At 45.0% G+C, this 18,169-nt stretch overlaps 1 protein-coding gene across 1 annotated transcript in view; it reads right to left on the bottom strand.

The window, feature by feature from the left end:
* LOC145337571 (steroid 21-hydroxylase-like) overlaps positions 1–18,169 on the bottom strand; it is a 41,783-nt gene continuing 23,614 nt past the window's right edge. Inside the window, exon 11 of the mRNA XM_080182363.1 lies at positions 1–462. Within this exon, the coding sequence (XP_080038489.1) occupies positions 1–462 (462 nt within the window). The remainder of the gene's footprint in view (positions 463–18,169) is intronic.

Genomic DNA, 18,169 nt, shown 5'->3' with positions numbered 1-18,169 from the left:
TCATTTCCCAAACCGAAACCCAATGCCTCCTTTCTTGCGAGAGAAAGACTGCAGTCGGCCAGCGATGGAGGTCAGAGGTTGCACCATCTTATCCTCATTTTCCCAGCCCTCAGCATCCACAATGCCACCACACAGAGCCTCCACCTCCTCCACCTCAACCTCCTTACTGGGCAGGGGAACTTTGACAGACATGCCTGCTGCTTGCTCCTTCACATCTTCTGCCTGGGTGTCCAGAACCCACTTCTTAATATTTCCCCGCCTAGCCACCTTCTCCCCATTCAGGTGGGCCAGCACGGACCAGGGGACAAGATCCATCAGCCAAGCCTGCAGCCTGGAGTTCCGATCGTTCAACACTCCAGCTGAGAAGCGACGATACTGGGCGGAGGCTTGAGCAGGAACCAGAGCGGTGAGGTACAGAGCAGCCAGAGTGATGGCTGGTATTGGAATGGCCGAGAAATACATCTAGAAAACAAAGAGAGAGAGAAACCAACAGATAATTTACAAAGATGAGAAACATACCCATCACTCTAAATAAAAACAGCACTGTATTTATACAAACTGAACCCTCGATTAAATTCCAGTCCATAACTCACTCCCGGGTATCTGTTATTCATAAGAACATAAGAAATAGGAGCTGGAGTCGGCCATCTAGCCCTTCGAGCCTGCCCTGCCATTCAATAAGATCATGGCTGATCTGAAGTGGATCAGTTCCACTTTCCCGCTTTCTCCCCATAACCCTTAATTCCCTTGTCTATCAGAAACCTATCTACCCATGACTTAAATATATTTAGCGAGGCAGCCTCCACCATTTCAACGGGCAGAGAATTCCAGAGATTCACCACCCCTTGAGTGAAGAAGTTCCTCCTCAATTCTGATCTAAACTGCCCCCGCCTTATCTTGAGGCTGTGCCCTCTAGTCCTGCTATCCTTCCTAAGTGGGAAGAATCTCTCTACCTCTACCCTATCCATCCCCTTCATTATCTTATACGTCTCTATAAGATCCCACCCCATCCTTCTAAACTCCAACAAGTACAGATCCAGTCTATTTAGTCTCTCTTCATAGTCCAACCCCTTCATCTCCGGTATCAGCCTAGTGAACCTCCTCTGCACTCCCTCCAAGGCCAAAATATCCTTCCGTAAGTGCGGCGACCAAAACTGCACACAGTACTCCAGCTGCGGCCTCACCAGTACCCAGTACAGTTGCAGCAAGACCTCCCTACTTCTTTATTCTATCCCCCTCGCTATAAAGGCCAGCATCCCATTCGTCTTCTCGATCACCTGCTGTACCTGCAGATTGGGTTTTTGCGACTCATGCACAAGGACCCCCAGATCCCTCTGCACCGTAGCATGCTGCAGCTTTTTGCCTTTTAAATAATAATCCCTCCTACTATTATTTCTGCCAAAGTGGATAACCTCACACTTGCTAACATTATACTCCATCTGCCAGGTCCTCGCCCACTCGCTCAGCCTATCCAGATCCCTCTGCAGACTTTCCACACCCTCCGCGCAATTTGCTTTTCCACTCATCTTGGTGTCATCAGCAAATTTCGTCACCCTACACTCAGCCCCCTCCTCCAGATCATCTATATAAATGGTAAATAGCTGAGGCCCCAGCACCGACCCCTGCGGCACCCCACTAGTCACCAACCGCCAATCAGAATAGCACCCACTGATACCAACTCTCTGCTTCCTAATAGACAACCAATCCTCGATCCATGCTAACACCTTACCCCCAACTCCATGCACCCTAACCTTCTGCAGCAACCTTTTGTGAGGCACCTTATCAAATGCCTTTTGGAAATCTAAAAACACCACATCCACTGGTTCCCCTCTGTCTACCGCACTAGTCACATCCTCATAGAAATCCAATAAGTTCATCAAACACGACTTCCCCTTGACGAATCCGTGCTGCGTCTGCCCGATCAAACCATTCTATATATAAACCAGCCCAAATCCCTCGATTAGATTCCAGTCTGTAACTCACTCCCGGGTATCTGTTATTCTATACATAAACCAGCCCAAATCCCTCGATTAGATTCCAGTCTGTAACTCACTCCCGGGTATCTGTTATTCTATATATAAACCAGCCCGAACCCCTCGATTAGATTCCAGTCTGTAACTCACTCCCGGGTATCTGTTAGTCTATATATAAACCACCCCGAACCCCTCGATTAGATTCCAGTCTGTTACTCACTCCCGGGTATCTGTTATTCTATATATAAACCAGCACAAATCCCTCGATAAGATTCCAGTCTGTAACTCACTCCTGGGTATCTGTTATTATATATATAAACCACCCCGAACCCCTCGATTAGATTCCAGTCTGTAACTCACTCCCAGGTATCTGTTATTCTATATATAAACCAACCCAAACCCCTTGATTAGACTCCAGTCTGTAATTCACTCCCGGGTATCTGTTATTCTATATATAAACCAGCCCGAACCCCTCGATTAGATTCCAGTCTGTAATTCACTCCCGGGTATCTGTTATTCTATATATAAACCAGCCCGAACCCCTCGATTAGATTCAAGTCTGTTACTCACTCCCGGGTATCTGTTATTCTATATATAAACCAACCCAAAGCCCTCGATTAGATCCCAGTCTGTTACTCACTCCCGGGTATCTGTTATTCTATATATAAACCACCCCGAACCCCTCGATTAGATTCCAGTCTGCAACTCACTCCCAGGTATCTGTTATTCTATATATCAACCAGCCCGAATCCCTCGATTAGATTCCAGTCTGTTACTCACTCCCGGGCATCTGTTATTCTATATATAAACCACCCCGAACCCCTCGATTAGATTCCAGTCTGTAACTCACTCCCGGGATTCAGTTAGTTTATATAAAAACCCCCCCGAACCCCTTGATTAGATTCCAGTCTGTTACTCACTCCCAGGTATCTGTTATTCTATATATAAACCAACCCAAACCCCTCGATTAGATTCCAGTCTGTAACTCACTCCCGGGTGTCTGTTAGTCTATATATAAACCACCCCAAACCCCTCGATTAGATTCCAGTCTGTTACTCACTCCCGGGTATCTGTTATTCTATATATAAACCAACCCAAACCCCTCGATTAGATTCCAGTCTGTTACTCACTCCCGGGTATCTGTTATTCTATATATAAACCAGCCCGAACCCCTCGATTAGATTCCAGTCTGTTACTCACTCCCAGGTATCTGTTATTCTATATATAAACCAGCCCGAACCCCTCGATTAGATTCCAGTCTGTAACTCACTCCCGGGTATCTGTTAGTCTATATATGAACCACCCCGAACCCCTCGATTAGATTCCAGTCTGTAACTCACTCCCGGGTATCTGTTATTCTATCTATAAACCACCCCGAACCCCTCGATTAGATTCCAGTCTGTAACTCATTCCTGGGTATCTGTTATTCTATATATAAACCAGGCCGAACCCCTCGATTAGATTCCAGTCTGTTACTCACTCCCGGGTATCTGTTATTCTATATATAAACCACCCCGAAACCCTCGATTAGATTCCAGTCTGTAACTCACTCCCGGGTATCTGTTATTCTATATATAAACCACCCCGAGCCCCTCGATTAGATTCCAGTCTGTAACTCACTCCCGGGTATCTGTTATTCTATATATAAACCACCCCGAACCCCTCGATTAGATTCCAGTCTGTAACTCACTCCCGGGTATCTGTTATTCTATATATAAACCAGCCCGAACCCCTCGATTAGATTCCAGTCTGTAACTCGCTCCTGGGTATCTGTTATTCTATATATAAACCACCCCGAACCCCTCGATTAGAGTCCAGACTGTAGCTCACTCCTGGGTATCTGTTATTCTATATATAAACCACCCCGAACCCCTCGATTAGATTCCAGAATGTAACTCACTCCTGGGTATCTGTTATTCTATATATAAACCACCTCGCTCCCCTCGATTAGATTCCAGTCTGTAACTCACTCCCGGGTATCTGTTAGTCTACATATAAACCCCCTCGAACCCCTCGATTAGATTCCAGTCTGTAACTCACTCCCGGGTATCTGTTATTCTATATATAAACCACCTCGAACCCCTCGATTAGATTCCAGTCTGGAACTCATTCCTGGGTATCTGTTAGTCTATATATAAACCAGCCCGAGCCCCTCGATTAGATTCCAGTCTGTAACTCACTCCCGGGTATCTGTTAGTCTATATATAAACCAGCCCGAACCACTCGATTAGATTCCAGTCTGTAACTCACTCCCGGGTATCTGTTATCCTATGTATAAACCACCCCGAACCCCTCGATTAGATTCCAGTCTGTAACTCACTCCCGGGTATCTGTTATTCTATATATAAACCACCCCGAACCCCTCGATTAGATTCCAGTCTGTTACTCACTCCCGGGTATCTGTTATTCTATATATAAACCACCCCGAACCCCTCGATTAGATTCCAGTCTGTAACTCACTCCCGGGTATCTGTTATTCTATATATAAACCACCCCGAGCCCCTCGATTAGATTCCAGTCTGTAACTCACTCCCGGGTATCTGTTATTCTATATATAAACCACCCCGAACCCCTCGATTAGATTCCAGTCTGTAACTCACTCCCGGGTATCTGTTATTCTATATATAAACCAGCCCGAACCCCTCGATTAGATTCCAGTCTGTAACTCGCTCCTGGGTATCTGTTATTCTATATATAAACCACCCCGAACCCCTCGATTAGAGTCCAGACTGTAACTCACTCCCGCGTATCTGTTATTCTATATATAAACCAGCCCGAAACCCTCGATTAGATTCCAGTCTGTAACTCGCTCCCGGGTATCTGTTATTCTATATATAAACCACCCCGAACCCCTCGATTAGATTCCAGTCTGTAACTCACTCCCGGGTATCTGTTATTCTATATATAAACCACCCCGAACCCCTCGATTAGATTCCAGTCTGCAACTCACTCCCGGGTATCTGTTATTCTATATATAAACCAGCCCGAACCCCTCGATTAGATTCCAGTCTGTAACTCACTCCCGGGTACCTGTTATTCTATATATAAACCACCCCGAACCCCTCGATTAGATTCCAGTCTGTAACTCACTCCCGGGTATCTGTTATTCTATATATAAACCAGCCCGAGCCCCTCGATTAGAGTCCAGACTGTAACTCACTCCCGGGTATCTGTTAGTCTATATATAAACCACCCCGAACCCCTCGATTAGATTCCAGTCTGTAACTCACTCCCGGGTATCTGTTATTCTATATATAAACCACCCCGAACCCCTCGATAAGATTCCAGTCTGTAACTCACTCCCGGGTATCTGTTATTCTATATATAAACCACCCCGAGCCCCTCGATTAGATTCCAGTCTGTAAATCGCTCCCGGGTATCTGTTATTCTATATATAAACCACCCCGAACCCCTCGATTAGATTCCAGTCTGTAACTCGCTCCCGGGTATCTGTTATTCTATATATAAACCAGCCCGAACCCCTCGATTAGATTCCAGTCTGTAACTCGCTCCCGGGTATCTGTTATTCTATATATAAACCACCCCGAACCCCTCGATTAGATTCCAGTCTGTAACTCACTCCCGGGTATCTGTTATTCTATATATAAACCACCCCGAACCCCTCGATTAGATTCCAGTCTGTAACTCACTCCCGGGTATCTGTTATTCTATATATAAATCAGCCCGAACCCCTCGATTAGATTCCAGTCTGTAACTCACTCCCGGGTATCTGTTATTCTATATATAAACCACCCCGAACCCCTCGATTAGATTCCAGTCTGTTACTCACTCCCGGGTATCTGTTATTCTATATATAAACCACCCCGAACCCCTCGATTAGATTCCAGTCTGTAACTCACTCCCGGGTATCTGTTATTCTATATATAAACCATCCCGAGCCCCTCGATTAGATTCCAGTCTGTAACTCACTCCCAGGTATCTGTTATTCTATATATAAACCACCCCGAACCCCTCGATTAGATTCCAGTCTGTAACTCGCTCCCGGGTATCTGTTATTCTATATATAAACCACCCCGAGCCCCTCGATTAGATTCCAGTCTGTAACTCACTCCCGGGTATCTGTTATTCTATATATAAACCACCCCGAACCCCTCGATTAGATCCCAGTCTGTAACTCGCTCCCGGGTATCTGTTATTCTATATATAAACCAGCCCGAACCCCTCGATTAGATTCCAGTCTGTAACTCGCTCCTGGGTATCTGTTATTCTATATATAAACCACCCCGAACCCCTCGATTAGAGTCCAGACTGTAACTCGCTCCCGTATATCTGTTATTCTATATATAAACCAGCCCGAACCCCTCGATTAGATTCCAGTCTGTAACTCGCTCCCGGGTATCTGTTATTCTATATATAAACCACCCCGAACCCCTCGATTAGATTCCAGTCTGTAACTCACTCCCGGGTATCTGTTATTCTATATATAAACCACCCCGAACCCCTCGATTAGATTCCAGTCTGTAACTCACTCCCGGGTATCTGTTATTCTATATATAAACCAGCCCGAACCCCTCGATTAGATTCCAGTCTGTAACTCACTCCCGGGTACCTGTTATTCTACATATAAACCACCCCGAACCCCTCGATTAGATTCCAGTCTGTAACTCACTCCCGGGTATCTGTTATTCTATATATAAACCAGCCCGAGCCCCTCGATTAGAGTCCAGACTGTAACTCACTCCCGGGTATCTGTTAGTCTATATATAAACCACCCCGAACCCCTCGATTAGATTCCAGTCTGTAACTCACTCCCGGGTATCTGTTATTCTATATATAAACCACCCCGAACCCCTCGATTAGATTCCAGTCTGTAACTCACTCCCGGGTACCTGTTATTCTATATATAAACCACCCCGAACCCCTCGATTAGAGTCCAGACTGTAACTCACTCCCGGGTATCTGTTATTCTATATATAAACCACCCCGAACCCCTCGATTAGATTCCAGTCTGTAACTCACTCCCGGGTATCTGTTATTCTATATGTAAACCAGCCCGAACCCCTCGATTAGATTCCAGTCTGTAACCCACTCCCGGGTACCTGTTATTCTATATATAAACCACCCCGAACCACTCGATTAGATCCCAGTCTGTAACTCACTCCCGGGTATCTGTTATTCTATATATAAACCAGCCCGAGCCCCTCAATTAGAGTCCAGACTGTAACTCACTCCCGGGTATCTGTTAGTCTATATATAAACCACCCCGAACCCCTCGATCAGATTCCAGTCTGTAACTCACTCCCGGGTATCTGTTAGTCTATATATAAACCACCCCGAACCCCTCGATTAGATTCCAGTCTGTAACTCACTCCCGGGTATCTGTTATTCTATATATAAACCACCCCGAACCCCTCGATTAGATTCCAGAATGTAACTCACTCCTGGGTATCTGTTATTCTATATATAAACCACCTCTCTCCCCTCGATTAGATTCCAGTCTGTAACTCACTCCCGGGTATCTGTTAGTCTATATATAAACCCCCTCGAACCCCTCGATTAGATTCCAGTCTGTAACTCACTCCCGGGTATCTGTTATTCTATATATAAACCACCTCGAACCCCTCGATTAGATTCCAGTCTGGAACTCATTCCTGGGTATCTGTTAGTCTATATATAAACCAGCCCGAGCCCCTCGATTAGATTCCAGTCTGTAACTCACTCCCGGGTATCTGTTATTCTATATATAAACCAGCCCGAACCCCTCGATTAGATTCCAGTCTGTAACTCGCTCCCGGGTATCTGTTATTCTATATATAAACCACCCCGAACCCCTCGATTAGATTCCAGTCTGTAACTCACTCCCGGGTATCTGTTATTCTATATATAAACCACCCCGAACCCCTCGATTAGATTCCAGTCTGTAACTCACTCCCGGGTATCTGTTATTCTATATGTAAACCAGCCCGAACCCCTCGATTAGATTCCAGTCTGTAACACACTCCCGGGTACCTGTTATTCTATATATAAACCACCCCGAACCCCTCGATTAGATTCCAGTCTGTTACTCACTCCCGGGTATCTGTTATTCTATATATAAACCAGCCCGAGCCCCTCAATTAGAGTCCAGACTGTAACTCACTCCCGGGTATCTGTTAGTCTATATATAAACCACCCCGAACCCCTCGATCAGATTCCAGTCTGTAACTCACTCCCGGGTATCTGTTAGTCTATATATAAACCAACAAGAACCCCTCGATTAGATTCCAGTCTGTAACTCACTCCCGGGTATCTGTTATTCTATATATAAACCACCCCGAACCCCTCGATTAGATTCCAGAATGTAACTCACTCCTGGGTATCTGTTATTCTATATATAAACCACCTCTCTCCCCTCGATTAGATTCCAGTCTGTAACTCACTCCCGGGTATCTGTTAGTCTATATATAAACCCCCTCGAACCCCTCGATTAGATTCCAGTCTGTAACTCACTCCCGGGTATCTGTTATACTATATATAAACCACCTCGAACCCCTCGATTAGATTCCAGTCTGGAACTCATTCCTGGGTATCTGTTAGTCTATATATAAACCAGCCCGAGCCCCTCGATTAGATTCCAGTCTGTAACTCACTCCCGGGTATCTGTTAGTCTATATATAAACCAGCCCGAACCCCTCGATTAGATTCCAGTCTGTAATTCACTCCCGGGTATCTGTTATCCTATGTATAAACCACCCCGAACCCTCGATTAGATTCCAGTCTGTAACTCACTCCCGGGTATCTGTTATTCTATATATAAACCAGCCCGAGCCCCTCGATTAGATTCCAGTCTGTAACTCACTCCCGGGTATCTGTTATTCTATATATAAACCACCCTCAACCCCTCGATTAGATTCCAGTCTGTAACTCACTCCCGGGTGTCTGTTATTCTATATATAAACCACCCTGAACCCCTCGATTAGATTCCAGTCCGTAACTCACTCCTGGGTATCTGTTATTCTATATATAAACCACCTCGCTCCCCTCGATTAGATTCCAGTCTGTAACTCACTCCCAGGTATCTGTTATTCTATATATAAACCGCCCCGAACCCCTCGATTAGATTCCAGTTTGTAACTCACTCCCAGGTATCTGTTATTCTATATATAAACCAGCCCGAGCTCCTCGATTAGATTCCAGTCTGTAACTCACTCCCGGGTATCTGTTATTCTATATATAAACCACCCCGAACCCCTCGATTAGATTCCAGTCTGTAACTCACTCCCGGGTATCTGTTATTCTATATATAAACCACCCCGAACCCCTCGATTAGATTCCAGTCTGTAACTCACTCCCGGGTACCTGTTATTCTATATATAAACCACCCCGAACCCCTCGATCAGAGTCCAGACTGTAACTCACTCCCGGGTATCTGTTATTCTATATATAAACCACCCCGAACCCCTCGATTAGATTCCAGTCTGTAACTCACTCCCGGGTATCTGTTATTCTATATGTAAACCAGCCCGAACCCCTCGATTAGATTCCAGTCTGTAACCCACTCCCGGGTACCTGTTATTCTATATATAAACCACCCCGAACCACTCGATTAGATCCCAGTCTGTAACTCACTCCCGGGTATCTGTTATTCTATATATAAACCAGCCCGAGCCCCTCAATTAGAGTCCAGACTGTAACTCACTCCCGGGTATCTCTTAGTCTATATATAAACCACCCCGAACCCCTCGATCAGATTCCAGTCTGTAACTCACTCCCGGGTATCTGTTAGTCTATATATAAACCACCCCGAACCCCTCGATTAGATTCCAGTCTGTAACTCACTCCCGGGTATCTGTTATTCTATATATAAACCACCCCGAACCCCTCGATTAGATTCCAGAATGTAACTCACTCCTGGGTATCTGTTATTCTATATATAAACCACCTCTCTCCCCTCGATTAGATTCCAGTCTGTAACTCACTCCCGGGTATCTGTTATTCTATATATAAACCACCTCGAACCCCTCGATTAGATTCCAGTCTGGAACTCATTCCTGGGTAACTGTTAGTCTATATATAAACCAGCCCGAGCCCCTCGATTAGATTCCAGTCTGTAACTCACTCCCGGGTATCTGTTATTCTATATATAAACCAGCCCGAACCCCTCGATTAGATTCCAGTCTGTAACTCGCTCCCGGGTATCTGTTATTCTATATATAAACCACCCCGAACCCCTCGATTAGATTCCAGTCTGTAACTCACTCCCGGGTATCTGTTATTCTATATATAAACCACCCCGAACCCCTCGATTAGATTCCAGTCTGTAACTCACTCCCGGGTATCTGTTATTCTATATGTAAACCAGCCCGAACCCCTCGATTAGATTCCAGTCTGTAACACACTCCCGGGTACCTGTTATTCTATATATAAACCACCCCGAACCCCTCGATTAGATTCCAGTCTGTTACTCACTCCCGGGTATCTGTTATTCTATATATAAACCAGCCCGAGCCCCTCAATTAGAGTCCAGACTGTAACTCACTCCCGGGTATCTGTTAGTCTATATATAAACCACCCCGAACCCCTCGATCAGATTCCAGTCTGTAACTCACTCCCGGGTATCTGTTAGTCTATATATAAACCACCCCGAACCCCTCGATTAGATTCCAGTCTGTAACTCACTCCCGGGTATCTGTTATTCTATATATAAACCACCCCGAACCCCTCGATTAGATTCCAGAATGTAACTCACTCCTGGGTATCTGTTATTCTATATATAAACCACCTCTCTCCCCTCGATTAGATTCCAGTCTGTAACTCACTCCCGGGTATCTGTTAGTCTATATATAAACCCCCTCGAACCCCTCGATTAGATTCCAGTCTGTAACTCACTCCCGGGTATCTGTTATTCTATATATAAACCAGCCCGAGCCCCTCGATTAGATTCCAGTCTGTAACTCACTCCCGGGTATCTGTTATTCTATATATAAACCACCCTCAACCCCTCGATTAGATTCCAGTCTGTAACTCACTCCCGGGTGTCTGTTATTCTATATATAAACCACCCTGAACCCCTCGATTAGATTCCAGTCCGTAACTCACTCCCGGGTGTCTGTTATTCTATATATAAACCACCCCGAACCCCTCGATTAGATTCCAGTCTGTAACTCACTCCCGGGTACCTGTTATTCTATATATAAACCACCCTGAACCCCTCGATTAGATTCCAGTCTGTAACTCACTCCCGGGTATCTGTTATTCTATATATAAACCATCCCGAACCCCTCGATTAGATTCCAGTCTGTAACTCATTCCTGGGTATCTGTTAGTCTATACATAAACCAGCCCGAACCCCTCAATTAGATTCCAGTCTGTAACTCAATCCCGGGTATCTGTTATTCTATATATAAACCACCCCGAACCCCTTGATTAGATTCCAGTCTGTAACTCACTCCCAGGTATCTGTTATTCTATATATAAACCGCCCCGAACCCCTCGATTAGATTCCAGTTTGTAACTCACTCCCAGGTATCTGTTATTCTATATATAAACCAGCCCGAGCTCCTCGATTAGATTCCAGTCTGTAACTCACTCCCGGGTATCTGTTATTCTATATATAAACCACCCCGAACCCCTCGATTAGATTCCAGTCTGTAACTCACTCCCGGGTATCTGTTATTCTATATATAAACCACCCCGAACCCCTCGATTAGATTCCAGTCTGTAACTCACTCCCGGGTATCTGTTATTCTATATATAAACCACCCCGAACCCCTCGATTAGATTCCAGTCTGTAACTCACTCCCGGGTATCTGTTATTCTATATATAAACCACCCCGAACCCCTCGATTAGATTCCAGTCTGTAACTCACTCCCGGGTATCTGTTATTCTATGTATAAACCACCCTGAACCCCTCGATTAGATTCCAGTCTGTAACTCACTCCCGGGTATCTGTTAGTCTATATATAAACCACCTCGAACCCCTCGATTAGATTCCTGTCTGGAACTCATTCCTGGGTATCTGTTAGTCTATACATAAACCAGCCCGAACCCCTCAATTAGATTCCAGTCTGTAACTCACTCCCGGGTGTCTGTTAGTCTATATATAAACCACCCCAAACCCCTCGATTAGATTCCAGTCTGTTACTCACTCCCGGGTATCTGTTATTCTATATATAAACCAACCCAAACCCCTCGATTAGATTCCAGTCTGTTACTCACTCCCGGGTATCTGTGATTCTATATATAAACCAGCCCGAACCCCTCGATTAGATTCCAGAATGTAACTCACTCCCGGGTATCTGTTATTCTATATATAAACCACCCCGAACCCCTCGATTAGATTCCAGTCTGTAACTCGCTCCTGGGTATCTGTTATTCTATATATAAACCACCCCGAACCCCTCGATTAGAGTCCAGACTGTAGCTCACTCCTGGGTATCTGTTATTCTATATATAAACCACCCCGAACCCCTCGATTAGATTCCAGAATGTAACTCACTCCTGGGTATCTGTTATTCTATATATAAACCACCTCGCTCCCCTCGATTAGATTCCAGTCTGTAACTCACTCCCGGGTATCTGTTCGTCTATATATAAACCCCCTCGAACCCCTCGATTAGATTCCAGTCTGGAACTCATTCCTGGGTATCTGTTAGTCTATATATAAACCAGCCCGAGCCCCTCGATTAGATTCCAGTCTGTAACTCACTCCCGGGTATCTGTTATTCTATATATAAACCACCCCGAACCCCTCGATTAGATTCCAGAATGTAACTCACTCCTGGGTATCTGTTATTCTATATATAAACCACCTCTCTCCCCTCGATTAGATTCCAGTCTGTAACTCACTCCCGGGTATCTGTTAGTCTATATATAAACCCCCTCGAACCCCTCGATTAGATTCCAGTCTGTAACTCACTCCCGGGTATCTGTTATACTATATATAAACCACCTCGAACCCCTCGATTAGATTCCAGTCTGGAACTCATTCCTGGGTATCTGTTAGTCTATATATAAACCAGCCCGAGCCCCTCGATTAGATTCCAGTCTGTAACTCACTCCCGGGTATCTGTTAGTCTATATATAAACCAGCCCGAACCCCTCGATTAGATTCCAGTCTGTAATTCACTCCCGGGTATCTGTTATCCTATGTATAAACCACCCCGAACCCCTCGATTAGATTCCAGTCTGTAACTCACTCCCGGGTATCTGTTATTCTATATATAAACCAGCCCGAGCCCCTCGATTAGATTCCAGTCTGTAACTCACTCCCGGGTATCTGTTATTCTATATATAAACCACCCCGAACCCCTCGATTAGATTCCAGTCTGTAACTCACTCCCGGGTGTCTGTTAGTCTATATATAAACCACCCCAAACCCCTCGATTAGATTCCAGTCTGTTACTCACTCCCGGGTATCTGTTATTCTATATATAAACCAACCCAAACCCCTCGATTAGATTCCAGTCTGTTACTCACTCCCGGGTATCTGTGATTCTATATATAAACCAGCCCGAACCCCTCGATTAGATTCCAGAATGTAACTCACTCCCGGGTATCTGTTATTCTATATATAAACCAGCCCGAACCCCTCGATTAGATTCCAGTCTGTAACTCGCTCCTGGGTATCTGTTATTCTATATATAAACCACCCCGAACCCCTCGATTAGAGTCCAGACTGTAGCTCACTCCTGGGTATCTGTTATTCTATATATAAACCACCCCGAACCCCTCGATTAGATTCCAGAATGTAACTCACTCCTGGGTATCTGTTATTCTATATATAAACCACCTCGCTCCCCTCGATTAGATTCCAGTCTGTAACTCACTCCCGGGTATCTGTTCGTCTATATATAAACCCCCTCGAACCCCTCGATTAGATTCCAGTCTGTAACTCACTCCCGGGTATCTGTTATTCTATATATAAACCACCTCGAACCCCTCGATTAGATTCCAGTCTGGAACTCATTCCTGGGTATCTGTTAGTCTATATATAAACCAGCCCGAGCCCCTCGATTAGATTCCAGTCTGTAACTCACTCCCGGGTATCTGTTAGTCTATATATAAACCAGCCCGAACCACTCGATTAGATTCCAGTCTGTAACTCACTCCCGGGTATCTGTTATCCTATGTATAAACCACCCCGAACCCCTCGATTAGATTCCAGTCTGTAACTCACTACCGGGTATCTGTTATTCTATATATAAACCACCCCGAACCCCTCGATTAGATTCCAGTCTGTAACTCACTCCCGGGTATCTGTTATTCTATATATAAACCAGCCCGAACCCCTCGATTAGATTCCAGTCTGTAACTCGCTCCTGGGTATCTGTTATTCTATATATAAACCACCCCGAACCCCTCGATTAGAGTCCAGACTGTAACTCACTCCCGCGTATCTGTTATTCTATATATAAACCAGCCCGAACCCCTCGATTAGATTCCAGTCTGTAACTCGCTCCCGGGTATCTGTTATTCTATATATAAACCACCCCGAACCCCTCGATTAGATTCCAGTCTGTAACTCACTCCCGAGTATCTGTTATTCTATATATAAACCACCCCGAACCCCTCGATTAGATTCCAGTCTGTAACTCACTCCCGGGTATCTGTTATTCTATATATAAACCAGCCCGAACCCCTCGATTAGATTCCAGTCTGTAACTCACTCCCGGGTACCTGTTATTCTATATATAAACCACCCCGAACCCCTCGATTAGATTCCAGTCTGTAACTCACTCCCGGGTATCTGTTATTCTATATATAAACCAGCCCGAGCCCCTCGATTAGAGTCCAGACTGTAACTCACTCCCGGGTATCTGTTAGTCTATATAAAAACCACCCCGAACCCCTCGATTAGATTCCAGTCTGTAACTCACTCCCGGGTATCTGTTATTCTATATATAAACCACCCCGAACCCCTCGATTAGATTCCAGTCTGTAACTCACTCCCGGGTATCTGTTATTCTATATATAAACCACCCCGAGCCCCTCGATTAGATTCCAGTCTGTAACTCGCTCCCGGGTATCTGTTATTCTATATATAAACCACCCCGAACCCCTCGATTAGATTCCAGTCTGTAACTCGCTCCCGGGTATCTGTTATTCTATATATAAACCAGCCCGAACCCCTCGATTAGATTCCAGTCTGTAACTCGCTCCCGGGTATCTGTTATTCTATATATAAACCACCCCGAACCCCTCGATTAGATTCCAGTCTGTAACTCACTCCCGGGTATCTGTTATTCTATATATAAACCACCCCAAACCCCTCGATTAGATTCCAGTCTGTAACTCACTCCCGGGTATCTGTTATTCTATATATAAATCAGCCCGAACCCCTCGATTAGATTCCAGTCTGTAACTCACTCCCGGGTATCTGTTATTCTATATATAAACCACCCCGAACCCCTCGATTAGATTCCAGTCTGTTACTCACTCCCGGGTATCTGTTATTCTATATATAAACCACCCCGAACCCCTCGATTAGATTCCAGTCTGTAACTCACTCCCGGGTATCTGTTATTCTATATATAAACCATCCCGAGCCCCTCGATTAGATTCCAGTCTGTAACTCACTCCCGGGTATCTGTTATTCTATATATAAACCACCCCGAACCCCTCGATTAGATTCCAGTCTGTAACTCTATCTCGGGTATCTGTTATTCTATATATAAACCACCCCGAGCCCCTCGATTAGATTCCAGTCTGTAACTCACTCCCGGGTATCTGTTAGTCTATATATAAACCACCCCGAACCCCTCGATTAGATCCCAGTCTGTAACTCGCTCCCGGGTATCTGTTATTCTATATATAAACCACCCCGAACCCCTCGATTAGATTCCAGTCTGTAACTCGCTCCTGGGTATCTGTTATTCTATATATAAACCACCCCGAACCCCTCGATTAGAGTCCAGACTGTAACTCGCTCCCGGGTATCTGTTATTCTATATATAAACCAGCCCGAACCCCTCGATTAGATTCCAGTCTGTAACTCGCTCCCGGGTATCTGTTATTCTATATATAAACCACCCCGAACCCCTCGATTAGATTCCAGTCTGTAACTCACTCCCGGGTATCTGTTATTCTATATATAAACCACCCCGAACCCCTCGATTAGATTCCAGTCTGTAACTCACTCCCGGGTATCTGTTATTCTATATATAAACCAGCCCGAGCCCCTCGATTAGAGTCCAGACTGTAACTCACTCCCGGGTATCTGTTAGTCTATATATAAACCACCCCGAACCCCTCGATTAGATTCCAGTCTGTAACTCACTCCCGGGTATCTGTTATTCTATATATAAACCACCCCGAACCCCTCGATTAGATTCCAGTCTGTAACTCACTCCCGGGTATCTGTTATTCTATATATAAACCACCCCGAACCCCTCGATTAGAGTCCAGACTGTAACTCACTCCCGGGTATCTGTTATTCTATATATAAACCACCCCGAACCCCTCGATTAGATTCCAGTCTGTAACTCACTCCCGGGTATCTGTTATTCTATATGTAAACCAGCCCGAACCCCTCGATTAGATTCCAGTCTGTAACCCACTCCCGGGTACCTGTTATTCTATATATAAACCACCCCGAACCCCTCGATTAGATTCCAGTCTGTAACTCACTCCCGGGTATCTGTTATTCTATATATAAACCAGCCCGAGACCCTCAATTAGAGTCCAGACTGTAACTCACTCCCGGGTATCTGTTAGTCTATATATAAACCACCCCGAACCCCTCGATCAGATTCCAGTCTGTAACTCACTCCCGGGTATCTGTTAGTCTATATATAAACCACCCCGAACCCCTCGATTAGATTCCAGTCTGTAACTCACTCCCGGGTATCTGTTATTCTATATATAAACCACCCCGAACCCCTCGATTAGATTCCAGAATGTAACTCACTCCTGGGTATCTGTTATTCTATATATAAACCACCTCTCTCCCCTCGATTAGATTCCAGTCTGTAACTCACTCCCGGGTATCTGTTAGTCTATATATAAACCCCCTCGATTAGATTCCAGTCTGTAACTCACTCCCGGGTATCTGTTATTCTATATATAAACCACCTCGAACCCCTCGATTAGATTCCAGTCTGGAACTCATTCCTGGGTATCTGTTAGTCTATATATAAACCAGCCCGAGCCCCTCGATTAGATTCCAGTCTGTAACTCACTCCCGGGTATCTGTTATTCTATATATAAACCAGCCCGAACCCCTCGATTAGATTCCAGTCTGTAACTCGCTCCCGGGTATCTGTTATTCTATATATAAACCACCCCGAACCCCTCGATTAGATTCCAGTCTGTAACTCACTCCCGGGTATCTGTTATTCTATATATAAACCACCCCGAACCCCTCGATTAGATTCCAGTCTGTAACTCACTCCCGGGTATCTGTTATTCTATATGTAAACCAGCCCGAACCCCTCGATTAGATTCCAGTCTGTAACCCACTCCCGGGTACCTGTTATTCTATATATAAACCACCCCGAACCCCTCGATTAGATTCCAGTCTGTTACTCACTCCCGGGTATCTGTTATTCTATATATAAACCAGCCCGAGCCCCTCAATTAGAGTCCAGACTGTAACTCACTCCCGGGTATCTGTTAATCTATATATGAACCACCCCGAACCCCTCGATCAGATTTCAGTCTGTAACTCACTCCCGGGTATCTGTTAGTCTATATATAAACCACCCCGAACCCTCGATTAGATTCCAGTCTGTAACTCACTCCCGGGTATCTGTTATTCTATATATAAACCACCCCGAACCCCTCGATTAGATTCCAGAATGTAACTCACTCCCGGGTATCTGTTATTCTATATATAAACCACCCCGAACCCCTCGATTAGATTCCAGTCTGTAACTCACTCCCGGGTATCTGTTATTCTATATATAAACCACCCTGAACCCCTTGATTAGATTCCAGTCTGTAACTCACTCCCGGGTATCTGTTATTCTATATATAAACCATCCCGAACCCCTCGATTAGATTCCAGTCTGTAACTCATTCCTGGGTATCTGTTAGTCTATACATAAACCAGCCCGAACCCCTCAATTAGATTCCAGTCTGTAACTCACTCCCGGGTATCTGTTATTCTATATATAAACCACCCCGAACCCCTTGATTAGATTCCAGTCTGTAACTCACTCCCAGGTATCTGTTATTCTATATATAAACCGCCCCGAACCCCTCGATTAGATTCCAGTTTGTAACTCACTCCCAGGTATCTGTTATTCTACATATA

Source organism: Carcharhinus amblyrhynchos, unplaced genomic scaffold, assembly GCF_965287045.1.
Source record: "Carcharhinus amblyrhynchos unplaced genomic scaffold, sCarAmb.v2.hapA scaffold_52, whole genome shotgun sequence".
NCBI classification, from domain to species: Eukaryota; Metazoa; Chordata; class Chondrichthyes; order Carcharhiniformes; family Carcharhinidae; genus Carcharhinus; species Carcharhinus amblyrhynchos.
Note: the sequence above shows the minus strand (reverse complement) of the source record. Positions and strands in the feature narration are given on the sequence as shown.